Source organism: Chelonoidis abingdonii, unplaced genomic scaffold, assembly GCF_003597395.2.
Source record: "Chelonoidis abingdonii isolate Lonesome George unplaced genomic scaffold, CheloAbing_2.0 scaffold0001, whole genome shotgun sequence".
NCBI lineage: Eukaryota > Metazoa > Chordata > Testudines > Testudinidae > Chelonoidis > Chelonoidis abingdonii.
In genome coordinates, this window is record NW_027424262.1 from 168,988 (window position 1) to 191,688 (window position 22,701).

A 22,701-nucleotide genomic window follows, 5' to 3' on the forward strand; every position below is an offset into this window, starting at 1 on the left:
AGTTGAAGTAGCAGGAGCTCAAGTGTAGACAAGTCTCTGGTGGATTTCAGCATTTTAAAATTAATTAATTAATTATTAATTAGCCTTTCTCCTCAGTAAGTTCAATGCAGTGTTGAAGACATCAGAAACCACTGGAGCCTTGTCTACATTAGAGCTCCCATCAGTGCTAACACTGGTTCAGCTGAACTGGCTGGATATTTTCCCCAAAATTCCCTCATTTGCATATGGTCACACAGGGAGTCTTAAAACACTTGATCTCTTCCCCTTTTGTTTGCAAAGATAATGTACGTGTGATTGGGACCCTGTCTGACTTTGATTGCTAATGCTTCCTTTGAAGAGGGAATCCTTGCCAGGACGTTAATGCAGCATTTCCCAAATGTTCAAAAGCTGAGACTCACTCTGAGGAAAATTAAGCCAATCACACCCCTCTTGCCAGCCTTGAGTTTTTCCTTCTTGTCCTGAGAAGCTTGTAAAAACCTGTCTTTAAATACACCTGTTCACAGTCAATAATTATTAGACCCTTCACAATCTGAGGTTTCTATTTTTTTCAGTTTGCTTTGTGCAACTGACAGCACTTTATCTACAGTTAGTTTTGCTGATGCCCTAATACATAGTAATTTTCTTTCATGTTGAAGAAACCAATATAAATTATCTGCAGGGGAGAAGAAAAACAAAACTGGTAAAACCCTGAGATGCTGATGTCAATGGAAGTCTTGCCATTGACAACACTAGGGCCAGGATTTCATCGAAGTATTTTATTTTCCAATAACATTCCTAGATGTTAAAGAGAACTCCATCAAAAACTGGATTTTTTTTTTAAAGAGTAAATTTCTGTAAAGTAACAGTTTACTGTGAGCAAGAAGGTAGCATAGCACATGTTACAGACTTATCCTACAATGAAGTAAATCAGGCATTAAATTTCAGCTGGAAGAAATAATACTTTGGACAGATTATACTGAGGTACAAGGTGAGAAAAACAAAAAAACAACCTTCTATCCAGTTGGCTAGCTGGGAAAAAACTCGTGAGGGTACAGGAATCAGTCCTACCACCCTGTCATACACTGGTTACAGCAAGTGTGGCATGTACTAGAGAAGGTAAAACCTATTTTCAGAATATGGAAATTGACATCATTTTGATCTCTCTTTCTTAATGACTTTAACTGTTCTAATGATCACTCCAAACCACTCAACATCATAAAGCTTTGGAGGTTCTTTTTAATCATAAATAATGTGAAGTCCCAAAGCAAAAAGGAACAGTATGAAACGGAAATCACATACTCCATTTTGATCTGCCAGTGATATTGCCTTTGTCACTCAGGAATTAAATAAGAGTGAATGTTATAACTGACTATTATACTCTTATTAGTATATTACTTTATTTTGTGTAAAAGAAAACAGAAGTGTCCTTGATGGGCATTTTTTTCGTAATCATCACTGATTGTACATTTCCATTGTAAACCTTGATTCTACTGTTCTTTCTCGTGGTATATTGACATGTATGTTAATATTCCACCCCCAAAATGAATTTGTTATTTAAAACAATGAGATTAACAATATCTCTTTGAACAACATGCTTCCCACAGCCTTATCCCAACATCATTCACTTGGCACCTTTCAAATACACTATAATTACACTTACCTGCAGCCCCGTTTCCATTTCCAACAACCACTAGGGCACTAACTGATCTTCTTCTTCCCTCCTTTGCTGTCATATTAAATACATTTTTCACCTGATGGAAAAAAACAAAGCAGTTTGCTATGAGGCACTTTGTTTTCTTAAAAAAAAAAATAAAAAAAAAATTAGTCACTTTACTAAAAAGACAGATTTGTAAGAGAAGACCTCAGACACATACTATATTTTTGTGAATAAATATTATATGGAATGGGAACTGATTTTAAAGATTTAAGTCTGCTAAAAATTCTGTTACTGTATTAACGAGTGCACAACATCATCAATTAAGCATTACAGCATAGCTTCACTAAAGCAAAAGGAATATTTTCTGTGATCTTCTTTGTACTGTTTAGTTACATAATAAATGAACATCCTGTATTACGATCAGCTTCACAATTAATTTCAAACACCCTTATTCAGAAATATCACAGCAAAGAGAGAAAATTAATGAAAATGTAAAAAGACATTAACATCTTGCCTCCCACCTCAAACGGACACGTTAGAAACTCTCTCATAGAAACTGCTCAAGGCAGGTTATTGCTTTATACCACCTGAAGACTGGGATCCCAAATTACTTACTGAGGCAGTGGCAGCTAATCTGATTTCCAGGAGTAAAGATACTAATACAATCTCTACACATACTTCCATGTACAGTGAAAATACCACCGATTTCGGAAGAGTTGGACACAAAAATCCATAGGGGAAGGATGGCCTTGCGGCTAAGCATTGCAATGGAACCCACTTCCTGGCTCTGCCAGACTTCATGTCTGCGCCCAAGTTCCCATCTGTAAAATGGGGTAATATTTCCTTTCTCCCACCCTTTGCTACTTGAGGTTTTTTTAAATCACCTGCTAGTACTTCCTGATTTAGTACCTCAATATTACCATATCGCACGGAGAGAGATTTTTTTTTGCAGTTCGTTTCCCAGGATAGGCTTTCCTTGTCCTTTTTTAAAAAAAAGGGCTGGGAAAAAGAGATACCTTGTAGGAGGATACACTTTCTGGAAACACCAATATGATTCCTTTACGGTATAGCACTGACAGCTGAATTACCTTTACTACGAGCATATTTCATGAAGCACAATCCTTTTAATAATTGTACTAGTGTCTCAAGAAGTCAGTCTCGTAGTAGCAACATTTGGGGGAGGATTTTCAAAAATCTGCGTTGGCCTCATTCTGTTCCCTGACATACAAAGGAAAACTCCCATTGCCTTCAGTGGGAACAGCCCAAGAGTGAGAACCTCTGAAAACCCCTTGGTTTTCATTACAGTAATTATGTTCAATTCAAGATACACACATTCTAGAGATGCATCATCTTTACATACTCTAAGCTTTATTAACAGCTTGTTACAAGTTAGTAATTTTTCCCTTGACTTATATTTGGCATGAATGGCCTGATCAGCAAAGACCTTTGAAAGAAAGACAGAAATACAGACACCATGCAGGCAGTTTGATATAGGAAAGAAACCCTGCAAATAATATGGAACAACAGAAAACAAGCTTAAGTAGAATGAAAGGTGCATCTCAGCCCCTCCTACTCTCTCTCTGTCACATAATAGCCTATTTTCCTGTGGGCTGTCTAATTTTGGTTGTTGGGGTTAGTGAGTGGGTGCTGGATGGTGTTGGAGATTTGTGACATACAGGAGATGATTTGGTGTTCCTTTCCGGCCTTAAATGCTATGATTCCGACTATGAAAGCTGTTCTTCACGCTGTATCTAAAATATACATGTTTGCTCTGCATGCAATTGTATGTATGCTTACACCACATTCTCAACATGTGTATGCACATACAAAGGTGGATATGCATAGGCTCAAAAAATCTATGAAGACCTTGTTTTTCTCCCTTATCCAGGAGGTGGCAATCACAACACATGGAATGGGCTCCTTAAGAAGAACAATTTCGAAAACTGTACTTGTCAGCTGTTTCTGAGCAGCTCTGAAGGAAAATGTGTTCAGTCACCCATCAGAATCAGAGCTATCACACCTTTCTTCAAACTCTGTAAAGGCCTTTCAAGCTTGGTAATGTGAACAGACAGCCATGACTGTTAGAACATCAGTGTCCTTAGATTCTATCTATCTTTCTCCCTTTGCCTTATTAAATCAAAGAACACATCCCTTTTCTGGAACACAGTCCACAGTATTCCCCTTCCTACTTAGGAATTAGACTATGCAGCTGAAAGCACATCATTATAAAACAATGGAATTAATTAATACAGAATTAACAGCTCGTCACTTTTATAAACAGAACAGCTCAAAAAAGCGACTGAAATCAAGTCACAATTACCCAATTATTAGACCTTGATTCAACCCAGTTTTAATGCTAACCTTTAAAATCTGTACACTGATATATTGTCAACATTAGTCACAGTGTATGTATCTTGAATTGATTCTCCTCACTTCATTCATTATTCAATGCTAACAAATTTAAATTCAGCTTTCTCTGGAGAAATGAAAATAGAGTACCTCTTCGAAAAACCAAACCCAACCACATAAAATATTTATTTATAAAAAGGAAGGAATAGCAACAGTTTCAAAGGAGGAATAATGGCAGTACAAATCAGGCTGCTATAGCCTAAAGGGAAGCTGCAGAAGTAACTTGTGCTCTTATTTGGGTCTTGCCTCTAGCTCTACCCACAGAATAAACTCCTGACCCAAGTGAAGTGGTGTTTTCAACTCAGGCTAGTTGGCCTGACTGGTAATATAGGCTAAAGTCCAAGTGCTGCTTTCGCTCAGGTAACCCATGCACTTTGCAGTGAGGATGCAGGCTAAGCTATTCGAATGCTGACAGTCCTCCAATGCCTTCCTACAATTCCCGCTGTGTGCCCAGGACAGACAAATTCTCCCACAATTCACTCGGAAAGAATCAGAGTGTCTCAGCTCACTGCAGCACAAAGAACTATATGATGTGCCCATGTAAGTCCTAGAGAGACACATGAGTAAGTGCAGCACCAGCGTGGACCCAGTAACTTGAGTGTGGCTGGCTCACACCTGAGCTGGGATAACCCAAGTGTTGATTATCTGGGTTACCACTGCAATGGAGGCATAGTCATAGAAGTAATATCAGAAATTGTTTTTATTTTCATAGGAAGGTCTGTAAGCCAGAACCACATTCCAGGCTACCAAACTGTAAATTACTTTATAGCTTAATGTTCCACTCGCAATACATCAAACATCCCAAGCCAATGATTTATAGGCTGGGAGGCTGAATGATGAAGGTAGAAAGATTTGTTTATAAAAATACAAATTGCAATTGGCATCAGAAAAACCCTACTTTACAGACAGACAAAATTCTAACCCCTAAACTATCTGAAAAAGCTTAATTTATAGCTGTGTCCTCTCATTCTCTTACTGGTAACATTCGAGTGCTGTTCTCAAAGGTGGTTTAAAAAAAAAACATAGAAAATGCTTTTCACTGTATCTGACGGACATTGTCAAACATTATCCAGAGAAAAGACGACTTTTCATTTATTCTGAAGACAGTGCCAAAGCTATGATATTTGAAAAGCATGTTTGAGCCAACATCTCATTTAAAGTGAATTATTACTCAAGAAATGTCATGTGTACCTTATAATTTTTCAGTCAAAAATGTCAAACATTGCAGACACAGCAATTTCATGCCACATTTCACTTTTGCAATATTTTTCTTTCATTGTGCCATTTTTAAAAGCATTGTCTAGAAAACCTTAACATTTAGTGACTTACAAAAAAGTTAAAATCTGTGATTCTATGCATTAATAATGAAATAGTTAATAAGTTTCATTTTTGTCAGAAAAAAATCCTATTGTGGGAGGAGCAGTAATAAAATTGGTTAAAAACCCCACCTAGTCTACCAGAGATTAAAATGCATGTTTTCAGTTTTTAAATAAACAAATGCTAATTATTGCTAGGTGGCTCAAGGTTAATTGAAACAATGACCTTTAAACACTAACTTACATCACAGTAACAATCTTTTATATCAAGTATCAGAGGGGTAGCCGTGTTAGTCTGGATCTGTAAAAGCAGCGAAGAATCCTATGGCACCTTATAGACTAACAGATGTACTGGAGCACGAGCTTTCCCTGTGTAATAACCTCTGACGTCCAATGCCAGGTATATGATAAATTATCCCAGGTCAAGTATATCACTATGCAAGCAATGGGGACTGAGAAAGAGGTGTATTCAGATCAAGGGAGATTGAGGCCTCGTTCTATGGCAATTTAGAGTGTGAAATACCAAAGAGAGCTAACTGGTTCTGAGTTGACACCAATTCACAGTCTGTTGTTTATCCATGAGCTATGGTGTCAAATTTGCAGATGAACTGAAGTCAGTAATTTCCCTTTGAAATCTGTCCCAGAATTTTTTGCTGCAGAATGCCACCTAAATCTGCTATTGGCTGTGCCAGGAGTTGAAGCTCTCGCTACCAGTTTGTGTATATTGCCATTCCTATATATCTTGATGTGTCCATCTTACCTTTTCCGATAGACTGTCCAGTTTGCCGAATACTAGCAGAGGGCATTGCTGCTATATAGGGCGTATAATACATTGGTGAGCTGTGCAGTGAATGAAACCGTGATGGTGTGGCTGATCCTGGTTAGTCCTGTGATGGTGTCGCTGGTGTAGATATGTGGGCAGAGTTGGCATCGAGGTTTGTTGCATGATGTCCTGTGCTAGAAGTACTATGTCGGTGTCAGTTACTGGTGAGAAATATTTTCAGGTTTGGCAGTTGTCGGGCGAAGGCCTGCCCAGCCTGCTGAAAGTGTGGGTCAATTTGTCAGGGATGGGTTGAGATCCTTATGATGCGTGGAGGGGTTTAGCTGGGGTGTATGTGATGCAATGAGTCCTGTGTTTCTTTCTGGTCTCTGCAGTAAGAGCTATTGTGGTACACATCTGGCTCCTGATCTGTTTCTTATTTCTCGAGCGGTATATGTGTTATGAGAATGTCTGGTGAGATTTGATAGGTGTTGGTCTCTGTCTAGGGTTAGAGCAGATCAGTTGTACTCAGGCTTGGTCAGACAATGATCGTTGATGTGCCGGATGGAAGCTGAGCATGAAGTAGCATAGCAGTCGAGGGTTTCGAGTATATGGGTGTTAATGTGACCATCATTTGCACTGCGTGTGTCTAGAATGGATCTCCCGGTAGATTGTCAGCTGAGGCTGATGTGGTGGAAGCTGTTTGAATACGTGGTGAAATTCTCCAAGTCTCCTTCCATGGTCATGATAAATGTACGAATGTCAGCAATGTAGCGTAGTAGAAGGAGCTGTAGTGACAGAGAGCTGAGGAACGCTGTTCCAAGTCGGCCATAAAAATATTGGCATATTTGGGCCATGCGATGCCCATAGTGGTGCCATGATCTGGAATACATATAGTCATCAAATTATGAAATTTGTGTGAGGATAAAGGCACAGAGCTCAGCAGCCAGTTGTGCTGTGGCATTATCAGGATACTGTTCCTGACAGCTTGTATTCCATGTGTGTGGGATGTTGTGTAGAGAGCCTCTACATCCATGGCGCTAGATGTGTTTTCTGGAAGGTCAATGCATTGCTAGTTTCCTCAGGAAATCAGTGCATCGGAGCAATAGCTGGATAGCTGGTGGCATAGGGTCTGATGAGAGATCCACAACCAGACAGTCCTTCAGTGAGATGCCAATGCTGAGATGAATGGGTCGCCAGGCATTCCAGTTTGTGGATCTTAGTTAACAGAATAACCTAGGTCGGGGTCTAAGTATGTTATTTGATTCCGTGTTAGTGTAGGGAGTGTCCTGAGTAGATGGTGCAGTTTCTAGTGTATTCCTCATGGATCTGAGAAGTGGCCTATAGAATTTGGTATTGGAGAGTGTCTGGTGGCCCTCTTTTGGTAGTCAGACCTGGTTCATAGATGACAACAGCACATCCTTTATCAGCCTCTTTGTATGATGATTCAGGTGGTTTCTGAAGCTATGGATGGCATTGTGTTCTGCACGACTTAGGTTATGAGGCAACGATGTGTTTTTCACACAATTTCTGCCTGTGCACATCGGCGGAAGCATTCAATATATAGGTCCATACGGGTCATATTCGATCCTCAGAGTCCATGTGAGTTGTTCCTTGTGCTGTTGTGGGAGATACCGTGTACAGTGTGCTGTTAGATGTGGTCAATCTGAAAGTATTCTTTGAGTCGGAGACGGCGAAAGTAGGCTTCCAGATCGCTGCAGAACTGTGTCATGTTGGTGGGGGTGGCAGGGCAGAAAGAGAATGTATGGAAAATACGCTTTTATAGAGTATGGAAAACATATTTCTAATTAGAAGATGCAGACATGAATGATTAGAACAATGCAGGATGCAGGTTTTATTAGCAATATTATGCAGATTATAGCAGTATTTCTCAATGAGCAGTCTGTGGACCGGCGCTGGTCCCAGAGGTCTCCCTGACACAGTTTAGGAAGGCAGCAAGCCAATCCCTAGTACAGTGGTCCCCAACGTGGTGCCTGCGGGTGCTGTGGTGCCTGCGAGTGCCATGGCACCTGCAGGGGCATCTTAATGCACCCACATCTTGGCCCCCGGGAGAGCACCCGCTGAAATGCCGCCGAATTTCAGTGGCATTTCGGCGGGGACGCCTCTTGATGACGACGTTTGTTACCAACAAGCGACGTCATTGAGAGGCATCGCTCCCGAATTTCGGTGGGGACGCCTCTCGATGACGTCGTTTGTCGACGGCAAGTGGTGTCATTGAGAGGCGTCCCCGCCGAAATGCCACTGAATTTCGGCGGCATTTCAGTGGGTGCTTCACCGCCGCAGTGGTCCTTCATCTGGCACCTGCCACACGAAAATGTTGGGGATCACTGCCCTAGTATCAAAAAGGTTGAGAAATACTGGATTAAAGCATGCTGACATTGATTTTATTTTCATGTTGCAGCCACAGACTACTCAGCTTTGTGTTTCAAGCTAGTCCAAAAAACTACAAGAATTATGCATAAGGGTCTCTTGTAGCAGTTTTCTTCAAATTCCCGCTGCTGCACTATCACCAGTGCAGCTCCACGGGTGTTGACATGCTTCCAGTGTCTGCTGAGCAGGGGACATGCTGGTTAAAATACTAGTGTTCGGCCACTGTTGCTTCTACCAGTGGAACTGAACCGTTGATAGTGAAATTGTGGGAAATTGGGAACTTTTAGTGCGTCCACACTGGCCAGTTTGTGTGCAACATGCTAGCATGTACTAGAATTTACACTCTTTCTAGTGCAAACTAATGTAGACAAGCCCTAACTTATGTCACACCAAACTCCATATACAGTCTGTAATATTTGCATGTTCGCTTTCTACCATATACAGGGTTGCCTTCTTGCTTCGAGCGTGTTATTGTTAATATCCTTGTGTTGCTTCCTGTGTACCTTTTTTTCCTGTATAATATTAGGTATATTCTGTGTACCAAACTGCTTATTCAAATACATACCCCCCTGTAACTAACCCTCTGAAACATACATCACTGGTTAGAAAAGAAACATCACTGTGCTTTGCTGAAACCTTCAGATTTGTATCTCACTGAAAAGGATATTACATATGTAGAAAAAATCCAACATTTTGGAGGGTTGCATTACTGATCTAGGACCCAGCTAAAAGGTGGCCAGACCTATACAAAATTCCTCAACTGAACTGACAATGGTCGAAGAGAAGCAACGAAAACAAGAGTAAATGACCAGAAGGCAGACAGTTTCTGCAATGGCAGAGGCAGCTTCAGTGTCGAGCAAAACAACTAGTCTGCCCTCGATAAAGGGCATTTATTTACTACACTCTGGTTCCTCCTAAAGCTTCCCTTTGCCTGTGTGCAAGAGTCAACAGAACTGACTTCACCTTACAAGCTTTGACGCCACCCTGACTTATTTCATGCATACTAGGTCTCGTTTTCTAATTCTGACCGTGCAAACTGCAAGGCGCTGCAGTACTGCAGAACACTTACGCACTGCATTTACTAAGTGGCCACATTGTTCACTGAAAGCCCCATGTTATGAGGAAAGAAAATTAATTTATTTTATTACAGGTGACAAAAGAAAAGAGCTCTTGCATGTACAGGTGTAACAACAGCACATGTGATCTCTGTCAAACATAACTGCAGCTATTAATCCTCAATAGTTCAAAACTTAAGTTATAAGCACCACGGTCACTTTTGCCTTTTTTTGAACCTTCCAGTCTGGGATCTCAAAGCATTCAGCAAACAATGAAGTGAGTGTGACAACATCTTTGTGAAACTGGAAGCATTAGTGGCAGATGGGGAAAGTGAGGTACAGGGAGGGAGTTTAAGTCACTAGCTCAAAATCACACAGGAGGGCCAGGACTAGAAATCACATCTTGCAACAACACCCAGTCCTACCCTTTAATACTCAGAATAGACCAGTATTTCTTTGTGACGATCTCTGAGCCGGCTCACTGAAAACCTAGGCACGTTTGAATCTTAATTCACATTTAGGGAAAAGTTAAGCCAGCTTTTTCTTTTGCTAAATGGCACTACCTCCAAATATTACTACTCTCTTTTGTAGCTAAACACAGCCAGTGTTCACGGTAGGGTAACATTTTATTGTTGTTGTTGTTCACAAAACATTGGTAAGGCTGCATCTTTGTTCATAAATAGGTTCTCGCAAAGCAATATATTTAACTTCCAGAGAACTGCTGACAAAAGCATGCAAATGCAGGATAAAATTAAACAGCCTTGTGGGTTAACTTTCACCTGTCCTTTCACCCTGACAGCAGCAGCACAGGATACTAAATGATAAAAACAGAAAATGCATACAAATGAAGCATTAGCTATGCCATCCATTTAAAGTATGAATACTAACAAGACTTGTTTATTTAAAAACCCAGGCTCCTTATCATATAAATAATGGGACTCAATTATCTACTTCAGTTTATAGCTGGCCTTGGATACCAACAGTCTTTGCTGCTGATGACAGATCTCTTAAATGACCCACCATTCTACTGTTATCAGCTCAAATTCATATACTCTATTAAAACCACACAGCCTCCTGCTGCTCCTAAAAACATTTTTTCCTGTTCAAATGAAGTAGTTATAAACAGACTTTAGCTGCTATAGTACTGTATGGTGCAATGGCTAATTTTAGAATTTAATCTAATAGCTATACCTTGACTGTTAAAAAAACAAACAAACAAAAAACTCATCTAACATACACGGAAGGCCCCAACATTACCTAAAACCTTCTCTGTAGTATCCAAACGGGCAATCAACTGGAACATGGAACTGTAAGAGAAAAAGTCACTTGCAACAGTACACCATGAAGCTAAACAAAAGCAAAGAACTCTCGGGTGCTGTCAGAATATTTTAGTTTTAACTACATACTGCAACAGAAGTGTGACTAAATTAAAATAAATTTTATTCTGACACACTCGTTAGAAAATAAACTTTGAAATCCACAAACTTCCACCCACAGTTAAGAAAAACATATCTCATGGTTTTTAAGAATTCTGTGCTTTGCTGATCCCCAGGATATTCACAAACTGAAAGCCATATGAGAAGGCATGGTCTATTTCTTTGCTACAGAGGAGCTCCACCTAGGTGGTGACGGACCCCCAAGGAAAGTGAGATGATGCCTCTCCCCCTCCCCGGCAATGCTGGGAAAAGTGTTCCTGACTTGGGAGCAGGTGTTTCCATTCCATACAGAACTGTGCAGAGAGCACAGAAAAGTCAGTAAAGGGTTCAGCTGTGTGAGCACAAAGGGGAGGATGCTTCCTTGTGCCCTCTTCATTTTGGCTGCTTGGATAACTGCCCAACTCTGGGGACAGAAAGGACATTTCCTACTAGGTATTGTTTTGGTTTTTTTTAAACTGCAATTCAGCCTGTCAGGGTGGCTCCTCTTAGTGGGGTTTCAACCTGTCTAAGGGATCCTGGTTTACCTGAAGCGAAATTAGGGCTCAACAAAGTGAGAATATGTTGTTCACTGTTTCATTACTTTCTGCTAAAGTATAGAAGAGTGGCGCTACGGGAACGCAAAGCTGAGGAGCAAGACAACACGTCATCACGGTAGAGAGCCCTAGTGCCTGAGCTCCTCTTACATAAGGGTTATGCAATCACACACAGGTGAATAGAGTCACAGAAATTGAGGTACTGCTAGCATTGAGATGGATCTTCATTTACTAGATAAAGCCTTTTAGACCACACATTCGTATTATTTTCTCTCAAAAGGATTAGTGCTCTCGGAGGCAATCCTAATCAACTGCCATGACCAACGTGTCATGTAAATTTATTCTCAGGAACGAAATCCATTTATTTCAGGCAACCATGTAGGAGCAAGAATTGCCTTCACAAAGGAATAGATGACATGGAAGTGTTAAGTCAAAGAGAACTTCCGCTCATCCCCCTTCCTTTCGGGGAAAACAGATGGAACTTAACTTTTAGCAATTATAACCCAGAAAAACAAGTCTAAAATCTGCACCGAGTAGTGTAAAATATGACTTAACATGCAGAATGACTACATCTGGCATATGATTTATTGATTACACTACACTCCATGATGAATCCTCTGTTAGTTTACTCACAACAGCACAGATGAAATATCTTCTGAAAACAGCAATTCAGCAAAACTTCACAAGGGCTACGTGAATTAAAACTCAGCGAAGCAACACTCTTTGGACACACATCATCTATCTAAATAAAGCAAAAAACTATTTTTGTGTAACCCGACAAAACATCACAACACTTTAATCAAGATATTTCATGTAAGTCATATAGGCTATCTGTGTAGCCTAAATATTTGCAAACTTTTATATATACATAGGCTTATTTTTTTCTTAGTGAAGAAAGAGGAATGGAACAACTCTAGTGTTATTTCACCACCCAGCAGTAAAGAGTTTGTCAATGTGTCCATGATAGAGCTCCCTGTCTAGAGCTGAGAACACAACTACTGAAGATCCCTTCAGGTGCAAATCAATTCTAAAATGTTTCCAACTTTGGAGTTATTGATTTTTAAATTTCCTCCTTTGAAACAGAGAAGGAAGAAGCATGGTCCAGCGGCTTATTACTATAGTGCCTATGAGCCCTGGTCACGGACCAGAACCACGCCACGCTACGTGCTGAACAAACAGAACAAAACCATAGTCCCTGCCCTCAAAGAGCTTACAATCGAACTAGAAGAAAGACAGATGGACAGAGTAGGGAATACAAGTAAACAAGGAGACGATATCAAGTCAGGATTCTTAGGTTCTATTCCCATACTCTGCCACATACTTCCTGTGTGGCTACAGAACAGTCAACCACATTTTCAAAAGTGGCTCTGATTTTGGATGTCCAACTTGAGCTGCCTTTTCAGATGTGCAGAACATTTATAATTCCAAGTGAAGTCAAAGAGTGCTGTGGATTCTAAGCATGTCTGAAAATGCAGGGCCCAGATCCCCTAGGAGACCTCACACAAGAACAGACAAACAGTCTAATAGCCAGGGTAGCAGATGGCCATAACATAGATAGCCAGTCACTTTCTTATTGGATGATTCTCTCAGCAAGGGCAGGAGGAGGAGACAAGTAAGTCCAAAGAGCAGTGACCAATTTATCAGAGGAGGACAGGAACCACTGGATGCTGCTCAGGAGTACAGGTGTCATAACACCTTCAGTTAACTGCACATTTGGGTGAAGAAGGGGTTCGTGAACCAGTGTGCACAGTCTCGGGAAGTGCTTTTGTCCCTTTCTTTGTAGAGCTAAAGCAGGCTGTAAAGTTGATTGAAATAACATTTTAAATGGGACTGTTATAATTGTATATCATATTCAGATTAATGAACAATGTTCTGTCAGTGTGTTAACTCAGATGTAATTTCCAGTGTGCCATCCCCTCCTCCTTTCAATCACACAAGACATTTTTATTAGTTGCCAAGGTGGTTCTAAAATGCTATTTCAATATTAGCAAAAAATCTCAGTTTCCCCCACTCTGTCCACCCAATGTATTTCAATGGAGTCAAAAAGAGAGCTTCCTATTTTCACCTCAAATTTTCCTCTCTTTATTTTTCAAATGTTGATGAATATGGGTTCTGAATTCAACATTTCTGTATGGAAAAATATATCACAAGATGTGCCAGTACCATTTCAACCAAGAGGCAATTGGCTACAGATTTAGAAGAGGTGACACAAATGGATAAGACAGGGAAGCAAGAGACAGCTAAAAATAATCAGACAGAAAACTGCCTCTTGCATCCACAGATGGTACAACAATAAGTATTTGAACTTCTGCTTCCAGAGTGGTTTTTTAAACCACTAGATAAAATACAAGTAACACTTAGAAGTCTATGTGAAAGTATTGTTGTTAAAAGACATTTTGTATTCCCTTTCTCAGTGGTTCTCAACCAGGGGTACACGTACCCCATGGGATACGCATAGGTCTTCCATGTGGTACATCAACTCATTTAGACATTTGTCTTGTTTTACACCAGGGTACATAAGAAGAACTAGCAAAGTCAGTACAAACTGAAATTTCATACAAACAAAGACTTGTTTATACTGCTCTATATACTGTACGCTGAAAGGTAAGTACAATAGTTATATTCCAATTGGTTTATTTTATAATTCTATGGTAAAAAGGAGAAAGCAAGCCATTTCTCAGTAACAGTGTGGTGTGACACTTCTGTATTTTTCTGTCTGAATTTGTAAGAAAGTACTTTTTAAATGAGGTGAAGCTCGGGGGTACACAAGACAAATCAGCCTCCTGAAAGGGGTACAGAAGTCTGAAAACACTGAGAGCCACTGACCAATCTTACAGTAGCTATTCCTCATTTAAACGAGACAGTAATGGGGCCATATAATTCATGCATCCTGTCTCTTACCCCTAAACTGTGCAGGAAGCACGAGGATTATTGCAGGGCCGGTGCTGTGGTAAGCCCTGAAGAGCTGGCAAAAGGGACAGAGTTAGGAGTAAGTCTCACTTGGGACCTCCACCCAACACACTACGTACCTTTTCAAGGTGTGTCAGGATTGGGGGAGGGTGTCCTTCTTTTCTTCCTAGCTGACAGGTGTTTGGTGGCCAATATTTGCCTTCTCTTCCAGCTGACATCTGTAGGTAAATTCCCCTAAGAGCTTTTCCAAAAGATGAACAGTCTGAAGGCAGGGAGACAGCATCATCCAGCATATTGGGTTTATTTACAAACTCGCTTGTCAGCCTGCTGAAGCTGCTGTTTGTTTTTAGAGACATGCGTGAACTAAGGGAGGAGGCCTGAGAACTGGGAAGTGAATATGGCTCCAGGCATAAAGACAGCATGGAAAAGTGCACAGAAGAGACATGAAAGGAAAAGAAGGACATCGAGAACAGCGTCCTATCTGCCAGTGTATAGCATTTCAGGACATATGGTGGAAGCTCCCAGAGAGCGCATTCTGCACTGAGGTCTACTATCTACATGACTGTGGGGCTGATTTATATGCTTAAACTCCACACTAACCATTTATGCTTCTTTTCTGTGTTACATGGGTTAATGTGTACAGACCTGCACATTTACTACCCATACAAACTTTTTTCTTGTTAATGGATACAGCTGAATCAATGTTATCCTAAATAGCTGTATGTTGCAAAATGAATGCACTTCCTAGGACGTTTAACCTAGCACTGGGTCACCTGCCTTTTTCTTCAAAGACAGTGTTAAGAGAAAAACAAAAAAGGCATTACAGTGGGCAATCAGCTTCTGATACTGGAAAACTGTTTACTGTACTATCATGATTATACACTGCCCGAGAGCAGGGGCTTGACTGGACGATGATCTCTCGAGGGTCCTTCTAGCCCTCTGTTTCTAGGATTCTATTAAAACAATGGTGCTCATAGGCAATAACTTATGCACCAGTACAAACACTCATTTGATTTACTGGGGTGGTTCCAGGACAGGTACAGAGTCTGCTGAATCTCAGCTTTTATTTAAAAAATATTAATAGTGTTTCAGTCCTAATGGTTGTGAAGATGACCTCTCAGTGTGAATGGAGTTTACACCAATGCAGTGTTGTCATCAGACTCAGCAAACACCCTGAAGCAACAAACTGTGTGAGGCACTCCGTTACCCTGTTCATCTCTCTGGGATATTAACTGTAAAGCCTACTGTGGATATTTAACTATTTCACTGCTGATTATATCAGCATATAGAATAAGGGAAGAGTGCAAGAGGGAAACCTATAGGAGGGAAGTGAGAGCTGCTGCTTTGGGGGAAAGTGTTGAGAGAAGACAGACAGGGAGGAGGAAGGGAAGAGAAACAGAGGGCAGAAACACAGTGATGGTCCTAAAAGCAAGCCTTGTTTACCGCTGAATGTGACAACACACTTAAATAAGTGAAAGTTCAGTTACAATATAATCAGAATACTACTACTTCCCAGGTCTTATAGATCTCAAAATGCTATACAAAGATGATCAGAATCATTATTGTTTACAGATGGGAAAACTGAGGCACAAAGCAGGTACATGACTTGCTGAAGCAAGCCAGTGGCACAGCCTGGACTAGAACCCAGGTATGAGAGCCACATGTCACACTGGAGCTCTGTGCAAATCTCCCAAAGTCTTCAGAGAGAATTGCTATGGATTAAGGGTGTGTAATGTCCTAAGCTTATTTCCCAGCCCTCAGATCACGATTAGAAATGGAGTTAGAAATCTACTGAATTTAATAATGAAACTGCTGGATACTTATCGAGTGGGAACATTCTTGTAACAAAAACTATGATAGCTCTGGGAGAGACACAAGCTTTTCATTGGGCTTATAGTCTAAGAGGCTGATGCATAACTCTATAGTTAGAAAACATCTCAGCTGCAGAAATTCGTATGTAGTTTACTGGCCAGAAGTCACTGACAAGCACCATCCCGCCGCAGTGTGTTCAGGACTATCTCTGGAAGATGCATCAAGAGAACCCTTAGCTGCAGCCTATAGCCAGCTTTCCAGAATGACACGCTATCATAAATTATTAGATACATTCTTGGTACTTATTATATTATTCATATTATTTATATGTCAAAGCCATGTTAGTCACATTCCGCCGGGCCCATCCAGTGCCAAGAACCTTCCTGGCTGCTAGCTCTGCACAGTGTTCTGCAGCTGCCTGAGGCCACCTGCTTTTTAACAGCAGCAGCAGAGACTCTGCTGAGACGCCTTCACCATATATGGAAATCACACTCAGTCCTGGGAATGAGAGTGTCCCTCCAGCCCTGGTCCAAACGGGAAAAAGCTATTCAGGCGGGGAAGGAAACACTCAGTTATAGGAAACCCGTCAGCAGCAGCAGATTACTAATTTTATGGAGAGGAGATGATACCAAAGACTCTGCTCTTCCTTCCCAGGTAAATTTGTCAATTACATTGATCTGATCTGTCTTCCTATTGGAGTCCACACTGGAGATCTGCACTATACCTACTGCAGGTGCTCCAGGAGCTGGGTGCATTGGGGAACTGGAGTACAAGCCTTCTGGCAGGCAAGGAATTTGTTCTATGGATTCGTTTTCCTCTAAGTATGTGTGCCAGTCCCAGCTGCAGGACAGAAACAAGGCTCTCTGTAGGGCGTTCCACAGTGCCAGAGTTTGCAGATGTCCAATGGTGGTGCATCTTAAAACGTTGCATGTTATATTTATATTTTGGATCAGGTCATTAGATTAAATTCTTCTGAAAAAAACACAGTGTGAAATTTACAATCACATATAGAATTCCAATGGAGGTGAAGAGAACTTATTTGCAATTAAAAATCAAAAGATTTATGCACGAGCACAAATCCTGTTACAGGCCAGTCAGCTCCATTGTACTTCAGAGTCTGTCAATTTTAATTATTCAACTGTGTTCTGAGTTGTTTATAATTGATGTGTAAACATCAGTTAGTTTGGAATTGAAGCAACTTGGTTAATAAGCACTTTTACCTGTTTTTAAAATAACATATGAAAGTTTGTTTTAAAGTGTCAGTAAAAAGATTATGCTCTTGAAATTATGCAGCATTTTAAAATACAAGATTTCAGAGACCATTGTGATGGTTTATGCCAGGGCTCGGCAACCTTTCAGAAGTAGTGTGCCGAGTCTTCATTTAGTCACTCTAATTTAAGGTTTTGTGTGCCAGTAAAACATGTTAATGTTTTTAGAAGGTCTCTTTCTCTAAGTCTATAATATATAACTAAACTATTGCTGTATGTAAAGTAAATATGGTTTTTAAAATGTTTAAGAAGCTTAATTTAAAATTAAATTAAAATGCAGAGCCCCTCGGACCTGTGGCCAGGACCTGGGCAGTGTGAGTGCCCCTGAAAATCAGCTCACGTGCCGCCTTCGGCACACGTCATAGGTTTCCACCCCTGGTTTATGCCTTTGGAGTACATTTTCCTCTCCCAATTTCCTGCTGGAAACTCCCTCTGAAGAATTCTCTTCAGAGCTGTCTGGTACCACTGTGCAGCCCCATAAAAGGGTCACTGGCATGGTTTACTGCTTTGAAAAGCTGCTAGAACCTGCCATTTCACATGGCCCCAATGGCTGGTTCAATGGCCTATGGTAAGCTGCCACAATCAGCACATAATTGACTCTCCCTCCTTACTTACCCATGAAGGAGAAGCAGGACTATTTTTAAAGGAATAAAAATGGGCTATGATTTTCAAAAGCAACTAGTGATTTTGTGAGCTGAGTTTTTGGGTGCCCAACTTGAGACACCTTAAAGAGGACCAATGTCAGAGGCAGGTGGCTCAGGCCCTCTCAAGAGGTCTGAGACACTAAGGGCATGGATGTCCAAGAATTACTGAGCTCTGATGGAGATCCAAGTGGCGAGGCTGCTGCTGTAGCTCCAGCCTCAGCCTCACTGCAGTCAGGGGAGAAAGGGGAAACATGCTAACAGAAGGCAAAACATTTTTGGCATTCAAACAGTTGCTATCCATTCTGAATGACACAAATCGTGCATGTGAACTGGTGGCAAATGAGTCACAGACATTGACTTTGTTTTGTATCTAAGGATATCACTAAATACTGCCTATGCAATGTCATTGTTTCCATAACAACTAAAGCATTTCAAATGGAACAGAGAGAGACTAAAATAAGACAAATGGGGGGCATAAACATGGTATGCGATGGCATGGTGTTGTGTGGTGTTAACGTCCACTATTTTTGGATGAATTGCATAATTCATCAATAACTTCACCACTGATAAATAATGAGGTCATTCCAGACCTGTGCAATAAAAACTTTTATACCTCCCCACCACAAAGTCTCCATTTTTGTAATATTTCGTTTTCAAATTGAAATTAAGTTTTAAATCTTTTAAAATCATTTTCTCCTACCAGTCCCCTAAAACCATGTCTGGTGAGGAACTTGGATGGATAACCCTTAGCTGAAAGTTTTGCCATCAGTTAGACAATATTTCAATAGCAATGTGGGTTTAGTAACCAATACCACTTCTCACTACCTCCTCACTTTGCACACAAGGATTACAAAGAATTTTGCAAATGTTAATAAAGCTTTACAACAACCAACAATATTTTCCATAGAAATACACACACACAAAAATGCAGAAAATAAACAATCTAACAAATGTACACATTTCACGCAACTTATTTTTGACAACCATATTGAAAATAGCTTTTAAGGTCCTTCAAGTTGAATTCTTGGATATAGGTCATAATGGCAGATAGCACACGTAATTTTCCTCATCTATAACATTCTCCAATCACACACAAAATTTCAGATGCGAGAATCTTGGTCTATAGAATATGATGTAGTGCAGAAGGCTCAATAAGTGTTTTACATCCCAACGTTAGACTGTATTACTGTTCTTGTTTCTATCTTCCTCACCAGTGTTAAAATGCTGTGGCATGAACTCAATAAGGATTATACACGAGTTTTTGCTCACACATGCTTTTGGATCACTTTATATTTATAAAGTAATCTGAACTCAGCTGCCACGCTAACATTCACCATTATCAAAAACTGCCAAGGCAACCAGGAAAATGTTTCTAACATTTGCTAAGGTGGTTCACTGACTTCATAAAGTACTTATGACATACAGGATGCATTTTAATGTAACTACTCTCAAAAAAATTCCAAAGATGTAGAAAAAAGCAACCAATTATGAAACTGAAGAAGATTCAGAATAATTCCAAAATATTTCACTACAATTAAAGACTGAGACGTAGGTCTGAGGGAATCTACGGTGTAAGGACTAAACTAGATAGTAGGAACTACAGCCAGTGTTGTAGCCTGCTTATCAAGAGGACATAAAAAGACCAGTGGAAGTAAATATAGTTAAGCGTTAACATCTTTTCCTCAACAATTTAAAAGGTACTAAAATCTTATCCAATTAGAGAATATATGCTGACAGAAGAACATCTCGATTATTAAGGTTAAAGGCTAACCTTCCATTATCAGCCTTAGGATTGTGGTTACCAACACCACCTTAAATCAACCTGAAATTTTCGCATGCTTGGGTTTATTCCAGGTTAGAGTTTTCCCTAGAAGGTCAGAGGTACATCAGGTAAGGCATTTGGGAGATTAAAAAACAACAACAAAACTTCATGGGCTTTTCTGGTTTTAAAAAGAGGGAGGGGACCGACCATGCACACCTCTTATAATTGAGTTGTCTTTTTTGCTTCTGCTTCTTCACAAATGGAGCTAAAGTATTTGTCAACAGTTCTCAAACTTCACTGCATCAGAACCCACTTCGGATGACAAAGTTACTACATGACCTGGGAGGGTGAGGGAAGAGGGAGGGAGCCCGAGCCCTGACACCTGAGGTGGGGGTGGAGATCGGGCTTCAGCTTCAGCCCTTGGTCCCAGTAAGTCTAATGCAGGCCCTGGCGACCCCATTAAAATACTCTGGCGTCCTGAGCCACAATTTAAAAACCGATGGTATTTGCTATATGGAGCTTTGTTTTGTAGTAGGAGATAATAGGGGACATGAGGAAGTACTCTCTTCAACCAACTTGTGTCAGCTTAAGGAAGAACTATGCACAAGCTTTATCTTCAAACATTTGTCTTTTCAATGTCATACAAAGCTACCGCTGAATTAGATACTATCTGTATAGTACAAAAGATGAAACATCAGTTAAAAGAATGGCAGATTTTATTGTGCATCTGAAATAGAACATTATTTCATATTTACCTCAGTCTACCTTCCATCACAATAAAGCTGATTTATCAGAGGCCAATAATTAAAGTGTAGGATTTAAACATCATTATTTTATATTTAAAAATATAAGTCCTTGAAGATTTTGCAACACTTACCTCAATTACCCTGGAGTCAAAGTCTTCGTAAGTTTCTGTTGGGAGAAAAGAAACAAATATGTACCTCATTTATTTGCTCCTAACTATCAATACGGCACTAGGGTGACCTGTGCTGACAGGTGATATAATATTACAAAGGGACAAAGCTTCTTATACAAATCTAATTTATAATCCCTGCAGCATGTAGACTCTGTGGGCATGGCTTGCAATTTATATACACTAAACTCTAAAGTCCATTGCTTATTCTCTTTACAGTGATCTGCAAAGATATTTTTAAATTATCAAATTCATTTAGAAATGTATGCTCCCTAAATTCACAATAAGACAGGCATTCAGCACATTTATAGAGTAATAACAGCGAGAAGTCCTTGTGGCACCTTAGAGTAACAAATTTATTTGGGCCTAAGCTTTCATGAGCTAGGACCCACTTTATCAGATGCACCTTTAGTTCCATTTCAGGGTACACGAAGCTCAGGTTTGCTGTGGATTATTGGCCTCTGCCCTTTGGGAAGCCCCAGCATGCATCATGCTGATGACACATTTGCCATGCCTATCAAGAGAAGATCAATCCTGGGAGGTTGTGCTGTTTGCTTGCAATACAGCATAATTCTGTAAGTTTCTTAATATTCTTATTTCATATCCCATTGGGTAGGATAAAATATCAAGTTTTGGACCAAGCACTATTGTTAAAAATAACATGGAACTTGCCTTGTCAGCAATGTTCTGTAGTGTGATGTATCAGAGGGGTAGCCGTATTAGTTTGGATCTCTAAAAGCAGCAAAGAATCCTGTGGCACCTTTTAGACTAACAGACGTTTTGGAGCATGAGCTTTCGTGGGTGAATACCCACTTGGTCAGATGCATGTGACGAAGTGGGCATTCACCCACGAAAGCTCATGCTCCAAAATGTCTGTTAGTCTATAAGGTGCCACAGGATTCTTTGCTGCTTCTGTAGTGTGATGTCAGAAGCAAAGCACATACTGGCGTATCTTACAGAGCCGAAGAGGGGGATGCACAGTGAGTCTAGACTTCATGGAGTTACAGTATAAATGGAACAGAGGTGTTATAAATGTACTAACCGCTTATCTCATTCCAACTATTTGGGGCACTCAGCACATATTTCTACACTGAGGAGAGCAGCTTCCTCCTGCAGAGCATGGAAGCTCTACAGGTGCACAAGACATCAGTACGGAATTAGTTTTGCGCTGGACTCGGTGGTGCATTGAAATTATGGTGATAACTAACTACAGTACTGCGATGTATTTCAACTTCAAATATCAGCATTATATGTTTTTGTAAAACATGGAAAGTTCTAGTCCTAAATTATCTTGAAAATTTAATATTAGAGATTTGTGAAAGTAAAAAAAAAAATAAATTGTGACATTTACTTAAATAGAACAAACATTTTCCTATAATCCCTTTCCATTTTTCTTGGTGGATTTTGGGATCAGGGAGCAAAACTCTGGTGTCTGAATGGCTGCTGTGGAAGAAATTGCTTCCTCCCCCGTCACTGGAGTATAGATTACAAGGGATTTGAGTGTTGGTCGTCTGGAATCTCTGAGGCTATGAATCTTGTCGTCTATTTTCTCTGAAAACAGACAGGGGCCTTCAAAAGGGAGGTCTTGGATTGCGTGTTGGACGACTAGGGGAAATCCAGTTGACTGCAACCATAAACACCTTCTCATATCCAAACTGTTATCCAAAACTGTTTTGGAGGGCAGTTCTGGCGACCAGTTTACCCTCCTCACTCATCGCTGCAAACTCTTGTCTACACTTGTCGGGTAACTTGTCTTTAAACTTCTTAACGTTTTCCCAGAAGGTGAAGTCATGGCGACTCAGGGGTGCCTGCTGGTTTTCAATCCTGAGTTGCAGCTTCCTGAAGAATAAAGTTTG

The 22,701-nt window shown here is 40.4% G+C and overlaps 1 protein-coding gene across 1 annotated transcript in view; it reads right to left on the reverse strand.

Moving 5' to 3' along the window:
• Positions 1 to 22,701, reverse strand: part of MRPS5 (mitochondrial ribosomal protein S5) — a 112,252-nt gene that overhangs the window by 29,809 nt on the left and 59,742 nt on the right. Inside the window, exons 5-6 of the mRNA XM_075061292.1 lie at positions 20,810 to 20,844; positions 1,640 to 1,730 (exon numbers count right to left, since the gene is read on the reverse strand). Coding sequence (XP_074917393.1) covers positions 1,640 to 1,730; positions 20,810 to 20,844 — 126 coding nt within the window. The remainder of the gene's footprint in view (positions 1 to 1,639; positions 1,731 to 20,809; positions 20,845 to 22,701) is intronic.